The sequence below is a fragment of the Ovis aries genome, chromosome 1 (genome assembly GCF_016772045.2).
Source record: "Ovis aries strain OAR_USU_Benz2616 breed Rambouillet chromosome 1, ARS-UI_Ramb_v3.0, whole genome shotgun sequence".
NCBI lineage: Eukaryota > Metazoa > Chordata > Mammalia > Artiodactyla > Bovidae > Ovis > Ovis aries.
The window spans coordinates 204032030-204044752 of record NC_056054.1 but is presented as its reverse complement, the minus strand read 5'-3'; the positions used below and the strand labels follow the sequence as shown (position 1 = coordinate 204044752).

Here is a 12723-nt window from a genome sequence, read left to right as displayed (position 1 = left end):
CATTTACCTATCTCAAACAAATTCATCTTGGGATGAAGATCATGTATATCATTTGTGTCATTTTCACCATTTCAAGGAATAATTTGGATACCAAAACTTTATACTTCAGAAGCCTGTAGCTTTTAAAGGGATCCAGGAATGTGGAATAGGTCAGCATTACAATCTTCTCAAACATATTGTACTAAATAAAAACCATTGCTCATTACTGCAGGTTTTACCTGCAAAATTACATCAACTGTTCTTCTGACATAAAGCCTCTCTAGAACAGGTAGGGCTCGTGCTTCCTGTGTTGATGGGGAAACAAGGAGGAATGATTCCTCCCTACTTAGAGGAACCTCAACTACCATTAAGAAAAAGAACACCCACGACTGCCCTCTCAGCCTCTCAGTGGCCAGGAAAGAAGTGGAAGAGGAAAAGCGACGAGGACACCAGCTCATCTCCACACTGGAGGGCAGTGTGCTGCCACTACAAAACAAGAAAGTGCCTGAAAAGGAAAGATTCACAAATAGCCTACAGGCTCTGCTCAGTAAGCACTGTCAAATGAAATAAAACATATGCTTTCTGTAAAAGGCGAGGAAGGCCATTAACATGTACACGAAGTAAGGAAAAGTTCTAAAAGCTCTGTATTTGTACCCTTCTCTTGCATCCTCAATCCAAGCACAGTTAGAAACATCAACAGTAGGTATTTCTCAGAGAGCTATAAACATCATGGCACTAAGCAGCTTTTAAAAATCCACACAGTATCTCTACCCCTCAAACATAAAACGCCCTCTGATTCCAACATGTACTCCAAAATCATCCATCCAGGGGATGCAAGTAAAAACAGTGGCCATTAGTAGAACAGGAAGAAAGTGCAAACAGTAATTTCCAACAACTGTTTGTGGTGATTCTTGCTCTATGTGGGTAGAGGGACGAACTTCTTGCAGCGCTTAACTGCAACAGTGCCAGCCGTGTGAAACGTTAACACTTGGTGGCTCAGTCAGTAAAGAATCCACCGGCGATGCAGGAGATGAGGCTTCAATCCCCTGGCTGGGAAGATCCTCTGCGGTAGGAAATGGCAACCCACCCCCGTATTCTTGTCTGGGAAATCCCTTGGACAGAGGAGCTCCGTGGGCTATAGTCCATGGGGTTGCAAGAGTTGGACACAACTTGGTGACTAAAACTACTACAATGAATAAAGAATATTAAGTGCACTGACTTCATATCTACTGACCTAATGTTGCTATTAAAAACACTTCATAATAACCAGACTTCAAAAACTTATCAACTAGAACAAACAAAAGCCATATTTATCTTTACCTCCTTTCTGAAGTCTCCTTCCTTCTGTGGTCTTATGCTATCCAACCAATCAGCTTTTATACCATCAAAATAACTTTGGACCTTGGATTTCAGTGATTCATATTGCCAAATAGCAGCTGATCCAAATGCACAGCCTGTAAACTACATAAAACAAATATATTACAAAAAATTTTTTAAGAAATAGACCTATACATAGTTTCAAGGATATTATTTCATTTTCATCGCTTTTTATGAACATAAGGAACATAGGGTACACTGAAACTTATTAGGTGAACATTTCACTGTTTCCCATTTTATTAACTTCACAGTACCCTGGGACCTGTTTACAATTAGAACTTTTTCAATAAAATTCCAAATATCAACTCAGTATCACCTACAATGTTATAACAAATAAAAGGCCCACGAGTTTCTTCTCCAGGGCTTACATGAGTGAACCATGCGCTAACAGCAATTACTGGATTCATGTTTTCTTATAATCATGACTCCAGATCCTTTTGATGCCCCTCCATGTGTCATTAAGGAAGCCCAAACACAACAGTGCTTTAACACCACACCTGAGGCCATGCAGGTAACTCATATTAATGTGAGCTCTTACCCCAACAGTAAAAAACAAAGGCTTTACAAGAGTCCTTATAGGATAGGGAGAAGGGTAAAAGGCTGTTTCTTCTACAGGAGGAATCAGAGCACTTCTCTTGTATGCTTCGCTACTTGTGTCCGGTCTTCGTGGTTCAACCTTCCTGGGTGCTTTTCTGAATCCACATTTTTGCTGAATAAAAAAGTTAAACCTACAGAAGAAAATGGCAGATTAGAAACTGAACTGCATCTTGCAAACAGCAACCTCTATGAGCCTCCCCTCTTAACCTGCAACATCACCAACTCAGTTTATACTCACTCTGCAGCCCCAAAGCCACCAAGACTCCTACTCCCAGGGAGGATTCAGTCAAAACAGTGAACTATGCTCTTCTGAAAAAGGACAGACAAACTACAGCAGCTTTACAGGGCATGTTTGGGCTATTACTGTGTATCAATAAATAAAACAATTTGTACTCCTCCTCCACACAGTTTACAATCCAATAAAAAGCTTTTTTCTTTTGTCAAATGGTAATTTCTCCCAGGTAGACCCCGCAGAGGCCTCTTCCTGACTGTTCTCATTATACTCTAAACATACTACCTTTCTACACTCATTAAACTGCTTGAAAGCAATCAGACAGGTCTTCCCATCTTTGTAACCTACAACCTGAAACACTCTGGTTGAGTAAAAAGAAAAATTTCATTTCTGTGGCCTGGATAACATCTAAACAAGTAAGTGATTCACATCTACGTCTCGAGTCCCAGCCTCAATTTTCTTATCCTGTATTCCCAACTATATATTGAATATTTCTACTTGGCTGGAGAAGGAAATGGCAACCCTCTCCAGTACTCTTGCTGGGAGAATCCCAGAGACAGAGGAGCCTGGTAGGCTACAGTCCATGGGGTCACAAAGAGTTGGACATGACTAAGCATGCAGGCATGCTCCCCATTACTTCAAAAACCAATATATTCAAAAGGGAATTCAGCCTCCTCTACAAACAGCTCCATTTTCTGACTTCCTTACTCCTTCAGTGGTCCCACAGTTCTCTGAACCACTAAGATTAAAAATCTAGAAGTTATTATTCTTTCTCCTTAATTCTTACCATCTCCTTAATTCTTACCATCTAATTAAAAATCAACTCTGGCAAGTAACATTCTTTCCATTCTTAATTTAGTCCTTTATCCCATGTCTAGTTTATGTCAACAGCTTATTTAAATAGTTCAAACATTTTAACATGTTGCATTTTCTTCTTTCCTCATATTATTCTTCCACAAACATTCAATGCCTCCTCAAATGCTCTCTCAGAGGACCAACATTCTCTCCTTAAGTCCAACACAATCCCTTAGCTCATCCCTTCGGCCTGGAATACTTTACCATTTCCTAACAGATTTCATTGTTTTTAATACTGCCCTACTCCAATTCATCCTTCACATTTTATTAAACACAAATACATGTACCATCCCCCTGCTTGGAACCACACAGTAAATGTCTCATCATCCTATCAAACTTAGCAACGCTGCTCCTTTGTCACAGGATGTGCTTCTCTAACTTCTTCTGTGCCCTTCAAACTTGAGTTCACGTCCTCCTCCAAGAAGCGGTCCTAACCTCACCCAGGCTGAGTGTATTCTCTGTATTCCTAGAGTCCTAAAATACCTTGTATATACTCTTAACCTTCTCTCATTCACTGGCTGTACTGTAACTGGATTATCACTTCTGTATTCATTATATCTCTACCACCAAGGCCAATCCCTAATAAAGAAAGGGTCAACAATTACTTCAGAAAAAAGAAGGGATCAAGAACAATTATTGGTTTTATTTTGAAAAAGTGAAAGGAAAGTGGTACTATTCACTAAGACAAGGAAAATCAGAAGCACCAAAACAGGAAAGTAGGAGAGATGAATTAACTCCATCTTAGGCACTGTTTAAAATGCTTGCAATCATTGCAGCACAATTCTATCAGCTAAAAAACTGGAACTTAAATTGCTAGCAACTGGGGAAAGGAGAAAGTCTGGTATATTTATACGACGGAATACAGTTGTCCCTCAGTATCTACTGGAGATTGGTTCTAGGACCCCTTGCAGATACCAAATTCTGGATGTTCAAATCCCTTATAGAAAATATAGCTGACATTCCCCATCAACATGGTTGAATCCATGGATGAGACACCTGGAGGTGTTCAGGGCCAACTGAACTACTCAATGAAAAACTGCTGATCACACATCACAGATGAATCTCAAAAACACGGAGCAAAAGAAGTCAAACACAAAACAGCACATGATGTGACTGTGTGATTGTATGTATATATATATACGAAGCTGAAAAATAGGCAAAAGTTATTTGTGGTTAAAAAATAGTAATCTGTGGTGATCAAAATCAATAGTGGTTGCTTAAAGTGGGACTTGACTGGAAAGAGGCAAGAGGCAACTTGCTGGAATGATGGACATTATTTTTAGGTGACAGTTGCACAGGTGTATACATTTGTCAGCACTAAAGGGCTACAAGCTTAACACTTAAACATTTTACCATATGTAAGCTATACTGCAACAATGTGTTTTGAGCGCCCAGGTGATATCTAGCAGGCATCTGGAAACATAAAACTCAGAAAAATGGAACAGCTACTGTTACTACTATTACTCATCTAACTTGCTCTTCAATACTGAGTCCACAGCACAGTTCAGATTTTCAGATATCACGTGGTAAGGATGGGTAATGATAAAGTAATTCACCTTAAAACTTTCAGTAAGTCAAAATTTGTACTTACAAATAAGTGCTACTCCTTTCAACAAAATCTGCTTTGGAAAGCAATGTACTTATTCAAACAGTGCCAACTGTTACTCAGAATGGCTCTGAACTCCTTCAGAATCTGTTACCAGGCTTATGAATTTGTTGTTTGTTCAGATGCTAAGTAGTAGCCCACTCTTTGCAACCCCATGAACTGCAACACGCCAGGCTTCCCTGTCCTTCACCATCTCCCGGAGTTTGCTCCAGCTCATGTCCAATGAGTCAGTGATGCCATCCAACCGTCTCATCCTGTCGCCCCTTCTCCTCCTGCCCTCAATCTTTCCCAGCATCAGGGTGTCTTCCAGTGAGTTCACTAGGTGGCCAAAGTATTGGAGCTTCAGCATCAGTCCTTCCAGTGAATATTAAGGGTTGATTTTCTTTAGGATTAACCTGTTTGATCTCCTTGCTGTCCAAGGGACTCTTGAATCTTCTCCCGCACCACAATTTGAAACCATCAGTTCTTCGGTGTTCAGTCTTCTTTATGGTCCAACTCTCAGATCCATACTTGACTACTGGGAAAACCAAAGCTTTATCCTTTAGCAAATAACTATTGAATGGCAAATTGCAAATCTACTTTTCTATTTCTTGTTCTATTGCCTGCTTTTTCTGCAGAGGCTAAGAAAGATAAATATCTTCGCTTTATGAGGCTCTCCTATGGCTGCTGCTGCTAAGTCGCTTCAGTCGTGTCCGACTCTGTGAGACCCCAGAGACGGCAGCCCACGAAGCTCCCCGTCCCTGGGATTCCCCAGGCAAGAACACTGGAGTGGGTTGCCATTTCCTTCTCCAGTGCATGAAAGTGAAAAGTGAAAGTGAAGTCGCTCAGTTGTGTCTGACTCTTAGCGACCCCATGGACTGCAGCCCACCAGGCTCCTCCGTCCCTGGGATTCTCCAGGCAAGAGTACTGAAGTGGGGTGCCATCGCCTTCTCCACTCCTAGGCTAGGGGTGGCCATATTACAGAGTTCTAACAAAACGAGACTTAACTATTTAGAAACCTCTTGAAAACAGGTTTTGCTTATCCAGTAAAAATGGAGGTGTCACTAATGTCACATCCCTCCCATTTTTTTTCTACCTTGAAAAAAAGGATGTAAGTCTCTAGAGACAGGGCAGTCATCTTGAATGTCAAGAGAAAGGCCAAGGACTTCAGGTACTAACCTTGACAGTTTTTGAGCTACTGAGCAAAGACAACAGTTACCTACCTCCAATCGTTTTAAGCTAAGTACTTCTCATATATTTAAGCAACAATTAACTTACAACCAAGGGCATTCCTAACTGCTAACACCTTTAAAACTGTGTCAATCCTTTGCAATTGGATTTGATTTTTCTTAAATACTCCAAAGTAATTTAGACTAATGTGCTTAGTCGCTCAGTTGTGTCCAACTCTTTATGACCCCATGGACTGTAGCCCACTAGGCTCCTCTGTCCATGGGACTCTCTGAGCAAGAATACTGGAGTGAATAGCCACTCCTTTCTCCAGGGACCTTCCTGACCCAATGATTGAACGCAGGCCTCCTGTACTGCGGCCTCCTACATTGTGGGCAGATTCTTGACCTTCTGAGCTACCAGGGTTCAAGCCCGAATTTACAGAGAGGTCTAGTAAACAAAGTAACACCACTCTGTGTCAAAAAACAAAAAGTGTGACACAAAGTTATAGGAATACATTTCCTTTCAATGTTTCCTTGTAAATGGTTACACATTGTAACCCAGTGTAGTTGGCGGCTTTTTTTTTTTTTTCTGGTTGTGCCACAAGGTTCCCAAGACTTCAGCTCTCTCATCAGGGGCTGAACCTGGGCCATAGCAATGAGCTTCTGTAATCCTAACCACTGGGCCATATTTTTCTCTTTTTAGACCAAGAAATATGAAGGATGAGATTTCTTTATATCTCCAATAGCTGAATACTACAGGACACGTACTCAATCGCTTCTAACGAAAGACTACTTCAACAGTTCTTCAACTCATTTACAATTCTGAAGCGCAATGCCCAAGAAGGAACACAGACATGCCAAGTGGGGAATCTGGCTTTGACACAAAGCCAGACCTTTAGCCTAGACTAATATTTATCTTGAGAATCTCAACAAAAGTTAAGTGTGGGGCTGAAGACATGTTATACAAACTGGCCTCAGGTACAGTTCAGATGAGTATATATATGTTACAGCTGGACATACAGAACTTGTTGGATAGAATTAAGTACTGTGACTTGGTTCATTGAACACTTACTCCTTTCACCTAAGGTACATTCCCATGCTGCAGGGACTGGGAAGCTACAAACTGTTTTCCAGGTGCCCTTTCGGTTAGAGTTTGTGACGTGACCAACGCCTTCTCATCAGCTTCGCCAGCCAGAACTGGGTTTAGTGAGGAGGCAGCACCCAAGGCGTCACTCCCGTGGAAGGTGGAGGCAGCACAGTTCTTACTCCGGTCAGCAGATCCCTATCTAGCAGCAGATTCCCAGTTGCCTCATTTATTATTGCATAATAGACCGCCCCAAGACTTAGTTGTCCTAAAAGCGTAACTACATCTCGTGATTCTGTGACGTAGCTGCCCTCGGCTGGGCAGTTCTGCTGGTCTCATCTGGAATCGCTCATGCAGCCAGTCATCTGGCTGCTCAGCTGGAGCTGAAGAGGCTATGATGGCCTCCCTGCCATATCTGGAGCCTCAGTATTGGCTGTTAGCTAGGTCTCCCTTTCTAAATGGTCTCGGTAATCTCTAGTCTAGTCTAACCAGAGCTTTAACCATAGCAGCGAGAGTGTTCCAAGACAGAAAAGGATAAGCTGCAAGGCCTCTTGAGGTCCAGACTCTGAACCTTGCACATTACTTCCTCCACATGGCACTAGTCAAAGCAAGTCACGAGGCCAACCCTGCTTCAAGAAAAAGGGAAATAGATTCCAGCTTCAGATGAGAAAAGCTGCAAATGACTATGGCCATTTTAAAATCTACCACCTAACTGTGGCAGAAGCAGTTATGACTCTGAAAGCATAGTCTGGAACAGTAATTCTCACAGCTGGCTCCTGAAAAGGAGTCGAATACTCCATCCCCAAATATGCCACTTTAGCATGGGGATTGTTTTGAGCTGAAGGCAACTGAGAAGCAGCAGATATAAGAAAAACTCTCTGCCCTGCCCCTATAGGCCTAGAAGCAGGATACACACTTGTAAAGGTGTACCCCCACCCGTCTCTACCAGGAAGGACAGAAGTTAATCACAAGACAACTCGAGACCCTTATGAACCCAGAGAAAGCATCAGAGGAAATCTACATAACAATCTTTACTAACTCGCCCCCATATTAACTTCCCACTATTTGCTGCCCTAGAAACTCAAAGTCCTTTCCCTTTGCATTCTCATTTCTCTAAAACTTTGTGGTTCTTTTGTTAAAATGCTATATAAGACCAAGTTCTAACCATCCCTTTCGGTTACTCATCACTGAGTACTCCAAGGTATACATACAAAGCACGTTTTCCCCTTGTTAACCTGTTTTTTTGTTAGTCTGGCAGGGCCCCAGCCAATAAACCTAAGATTGGTACAGGGAAAACAGCTTTTCCTTTCTTGTATTATACCTTAGTATTGCCTGGTAAGCTCTTAAAAACAGGACACCATGGCTTCACATCAGACCAATTCAATTAGAATCTCCAGGGATGGGACCAGAGCATCAGTATTTTTTAAGGGCTCCCCAGGTTTCTCAAGTGTGGGAGGGTTGAAAAGTTGCGATTTACCACAGATGTGGGGAAAACGTTAGTCTCTACACAAATCACCTGGGGATCTTGTTAAAAAAAGATTCTAATTCAGTAGGTCTAGGGTGAGTCTGAGATGCTGCATTTCTCAACAAGCTCCTAAATTACAGACTGACAAACTATGGCCTGCAGAGAGAATCTGGTCTTCCAGCTTAAAATAGCTTTTGCATTTTTAAAGAGTTGTTTAAAAGAAAAATAATATCTGAAAAAGACCTACATGGCCCTATTTTCTATCTAGACTTTTATAAAATAAGTGACAAACCCCTGTCCTAAACTGCTGGTTCATGAACCACTTTGAATAGCAAGAGCTAGAAACTAATCCCCCACTCTTCCAACAGTATTTCCACTTAAATTACAATAGTTATCTACAGGTTAATCCTAACTGACTAGAATTTTAAAAATAGGATTTGCAACCAAATGAAGAATTCCAATAGGAAAGTTTAACTAGGACTGACAGTGAGCATTTTTGGCTCCTTCCCAGCATAACATCCACACCCTCTTTCCCTCTGGAAAGAGTACCCTGGAATTTTCAGCCATTTGGTTGGGGGAGGTACACCAAGCTCCTGACTGGCGTAAGCATGTCACAGTCATTTTCTTAAAACTCATCTTGAGTTAATACGTGGAAGATTCAAAGGGAAATAAATATACCAGATTTACTAATTTGTCAAGTATTTAAATATATCTTAAGACTGTCATCTCAGTCCAAATTTAAGATTTACACTCCATATAAATGATACATACAATTGACAAATTATACAGGCTTCTTTCAAGCCTAAACCATTTTTCAGAAGTGCTGCCAATAGTTTGATGATGGTAAAGTTTCTAAAAACTCTAAGTGAGATGTTCTTCATTTTCTGTAAAGAGCCAGACAATAAATATTTTAGTCTTTGTGAAAAACAACTTAAATCTCTGTGTTTAGTCTTTTAAAGCACAGAAACCATTCTTCACTGGCAGGCTGCCTTGGGCCTGCCATTATAGTTTGTAGAAATTTTGAGGAATATTCCCACCTGTAGTTCTTGTTAAAAAAAAAAAAAAAAAGCAAATTCTCAGCCACACTTCACTCCTGCTACAACAAAAAATCACAAGGACTAAGCCCAGACCTCTGTTTTAACCATATCACCGATTTCATTCCTCCATATACTAATCTTAGAACTTCGAGAAGTGAAAGCAGATCTAATAAAGTTACATACAAAGAAACTTGCTTCTTTCTAGAAGTTACATTTCGGGCTTACCCACAATGTCTTTTTCAATGTCACCGCAAAAAGTGTCAATTTCAAACTCTGCATATGAATGACAAACTAAAAACTTGTGATGGTAATCTTCAACACCACATGTATTTGTTTCAACTGGTCTTCAATTTTTACTGGAGCCTCCTCTTTAACCAAGTTGTTCTTCTTTTCCTTTCCCTTCCTAACACAGATCTTGAATATTGAACACCTGTTGCTTCCTAATAGCTATATTCACTCTTCTTCCCTCTCAAACTATACAATTTCAACTGGGGTTTGGAATCAGGACCACTGATAGAAATTACCACCTCCACCTGACCTCACTCTCCCATCTCCTCAGGAGTTTTCGGTTAGTGCTGAGGCTCCATGTTCCCCTGTATCATGAAGTTAAGTACAATGTAAGCCAATTTACCACAAATCTCCGATCCTACATTCAGGGCTTGTTTAGAACTACAGGTTCACTCCCTTTTCTCCCACAACCCACCTCCTTTCCCCCAGCTGACCTCCTGCCCACCAGGCAAGTCGACAGGATTGAGGTAAGGCCTGGGAAATATAGTATACAGACAATCCAGATGATCTGAAAATTAAGGATGGCTCCACCATACTGGAGTCTTAACTATTTACCACTGGCTACAGCTGGTGTTGACGGAGAAGGCAATGGCACCCCACTCCAGTACTCTTGCCTAGAAAATCCCATGGATGGAGGAGCCTGGTAGGCTGCAGTCCATGGGGTCGCTAAGAGTCTGACACGACTGAGCGACTTCACTTTCACTTTTCACTTTCATGCATTGGAGAAGGAAATGGCAACCCACTCCAGTGTTCTTGCCTGGAGAATCCCAGGGACGGGGGAGCCTGGTGGGATGCCGTCTATGGGGTCGCACAGAGTCGGAGACGACTGAAGCAACTTAGTAGCAGAAGAGCTGGTGTAGAACTAAACACAAGGCTTCTTGCTATCATCTATCAGGTAGACTTCAGGCACTCACCTAACCAAGTAAAAAAACAGGAAACTCAAACTCTGTTAAACAACAGAAAGAAAATTCAGAGCCAAATACATACTAGAACCTTAGCTAAGGGATTTCTCTCAATTTATAGTTGAACTATTCTAATGCAAAAACAGCAAATACTTATAAACCGTACTCTTCACACAGCTTCTACTCAGGAAAAATGAAGCTTTCTTTCCAAGTCATCTGAAAACCAAATATTCCACCGTCTCAAATCGTTTAACAGAAAAGCCTCTCCTACAACTTTGCAAGAGGCAAGGAGATGCCCTCCTCTGACTCCGCCTTCCCCCATAAATTCCTCTAAAGAAGTAATATGTAGAAAAACAAAGCTTTTATAAAGGTTGATGAGAATAAAATCTCGGCCCTACCACTCTACCAGCTGTGTTAATTCTTTTATTTGCTCGCGGGATTATGAGGTATGGTGCCCAATCTGCCCTTTACAGATTACTTCCCCTTCCCGACACGCCCCTCCCAAGAAAGAGGCTACCGCGGGCTCACGGAGATCTGGGCCGGGGCTGGTCACTGAGCACCCGGGGCGAGGTGGCGCGACGAGAAGCGAAGACTGGACGGAGGTGTAAGGGGAAGAGAGGGAGGAGGGACGCGCGAGAAGAGGGGGCGAAGCAGGGGAGGCACTAGAGGCCCACACAGCCTCCGCACCTAAGGATGCGCGGCCGGAATCGCAGGTCTGAGACGCGAGAAGCCCGGAAGTTGGTCGTTACCTGCGCCGGAGCAGCCGCGACGGGGCCAGGGCCGCAGTGAGCTCTTCGTAGCTGCGGCCGCCCACTGGCGGAATCCACGCTTGTCCACAGCTCCAGCCTCTCTGCGTCCAGCCTCGCCACGCCATCTTCCCAACCTCTGCCCCACCATGGCCCGACCTTACCAACCCCAGCCGGAAACCACTTCCGGGTCGAGGAAGAACCATAGAGTGCCGAGGAGCAACCTAGAGCGCCCCCGTGCGGCCAAGCCCAGGTTCGACCTACGGAAAGACTACGACCCGAAAGCCGACAGCCAGTCTCCTTAGTAGGAAGATAAGTGTTAGGTTAACAAAGTTTGTTGCAGATTGCACCAGTGTCTCATTAAACAATAATATTAATAATTATTAGTAATAAATACTCATAATAATCAATATGGAGGCTGCAAAGAACAAAGAGCTTTATTTAGGGTCTCAAGAATCACAATTCAGAGGCACAGGTTAGAGTAATATGAAACATCTGGGTAAGAGAAGGAATCAGAGGCTTATAAAGGCAAAAGCCACAAGGTTGTTCAAGAATTAGGGAGTTCCCTGGTGGCCTACTGGTTAGGATTCTGGATTTTCACTGCCATGACTCGAATTCAATGCCTGGTTGGGGAACAAAGATCCTGCAGGCCAAAAAAAGAAAAATTATTGACCCTGAGGCAGTCCCTTAAGGCCTTTTCCTTAAGGGATGGACTCTTGCCAGTTATTTTAGGTTATTTTATTTTAGGCTAAGAGTTTAATAAACAGGTAGGCTGTCATGAGTTAATTTTCAGTTCAGTTCAGTCGCTCAGTCGTGTCCAACTCTTTGCGACCCCATGGATCACAGCACGCCAGGCCTCCCTGTCCATCAGCAACTCCCGGAGTTCACTCGAACTCATGTCCATCGAGTCGGTGATGCCATCCAGCCATCTCATCCTCTGTCGTCCCCTTCTCCTGCCCCCAATCCCTCCTAGCATCAGGGTCTTTTCCAATGAGTCAACTCTTCGCATCAGATGGCCAAAGTACTAGAGTTTCAGCTTCAGCATCAGTCCTTCCAATGAACACCCAGGACTGATCTCCTTTAGGATGGATTGGTTGGATCTCCTTGCAGTCCAAGGGACTCTCAAGAGTCTTCTCCAACACCACAGTTCAAAAACATCAATTCTTCAGTGCTCAGCTTTCTTCACAGTCCAACTCTCGCATCCATACATGACCACTGGAAAAACCATAGCCTTGACTAGACAGACCTTTGTTGGCAAAGTAATATCTCTGCTTTTGAATATCCTATCTAGGTTGGTCATAACTTTTCTTCCAAGGAGTAAGCGTCTTTTAATTTCATCGCTGCAGTCACCATCTGCAGTGATTTTGGAGCCCAAAAAATGAAGTCCGACACTGTTTCCACTGTTCC

At 42.6% G+C, this 12723-nt stretch overlaps 1 protein-coding gene across 2 annotated transcripts in view; it reads right to left on the bottom strand.

Annotated features, from left to right (window-relative positions):
• The window catches only part of PARL (presenilin associated rhomboid like), a 53488-nt gene extending 42010 nt beyond the window's left edge, over positions 1 to 11478 (bottom strand). For both annotated transcript variants that reach the window (XM_004003104.5, XM_042233837.1), the window contains exons 1-3: positions 11320 to 11478; positions 1895 to 2084; positions 1300 to 1440 (exon numbers count right to left, since the gene is read on the bottom strand). In XM_004003104.5, coding sequence (XP_004003153.1) covers positions 1300 to 1440; positions 1895 to 2084; positions 11320 to 11444 — 456 coding nt within the window. In that variant the 5' untranslated portion in view covers positions 11445 to 11478. The remainder of the gene's footprint in view (positions 1 to 1299; positions 1441 to 1894; positions 2085 to 11319) is intronic.
• Positions 11479 to 12723: the final 1245 nt, after the last annotated feature.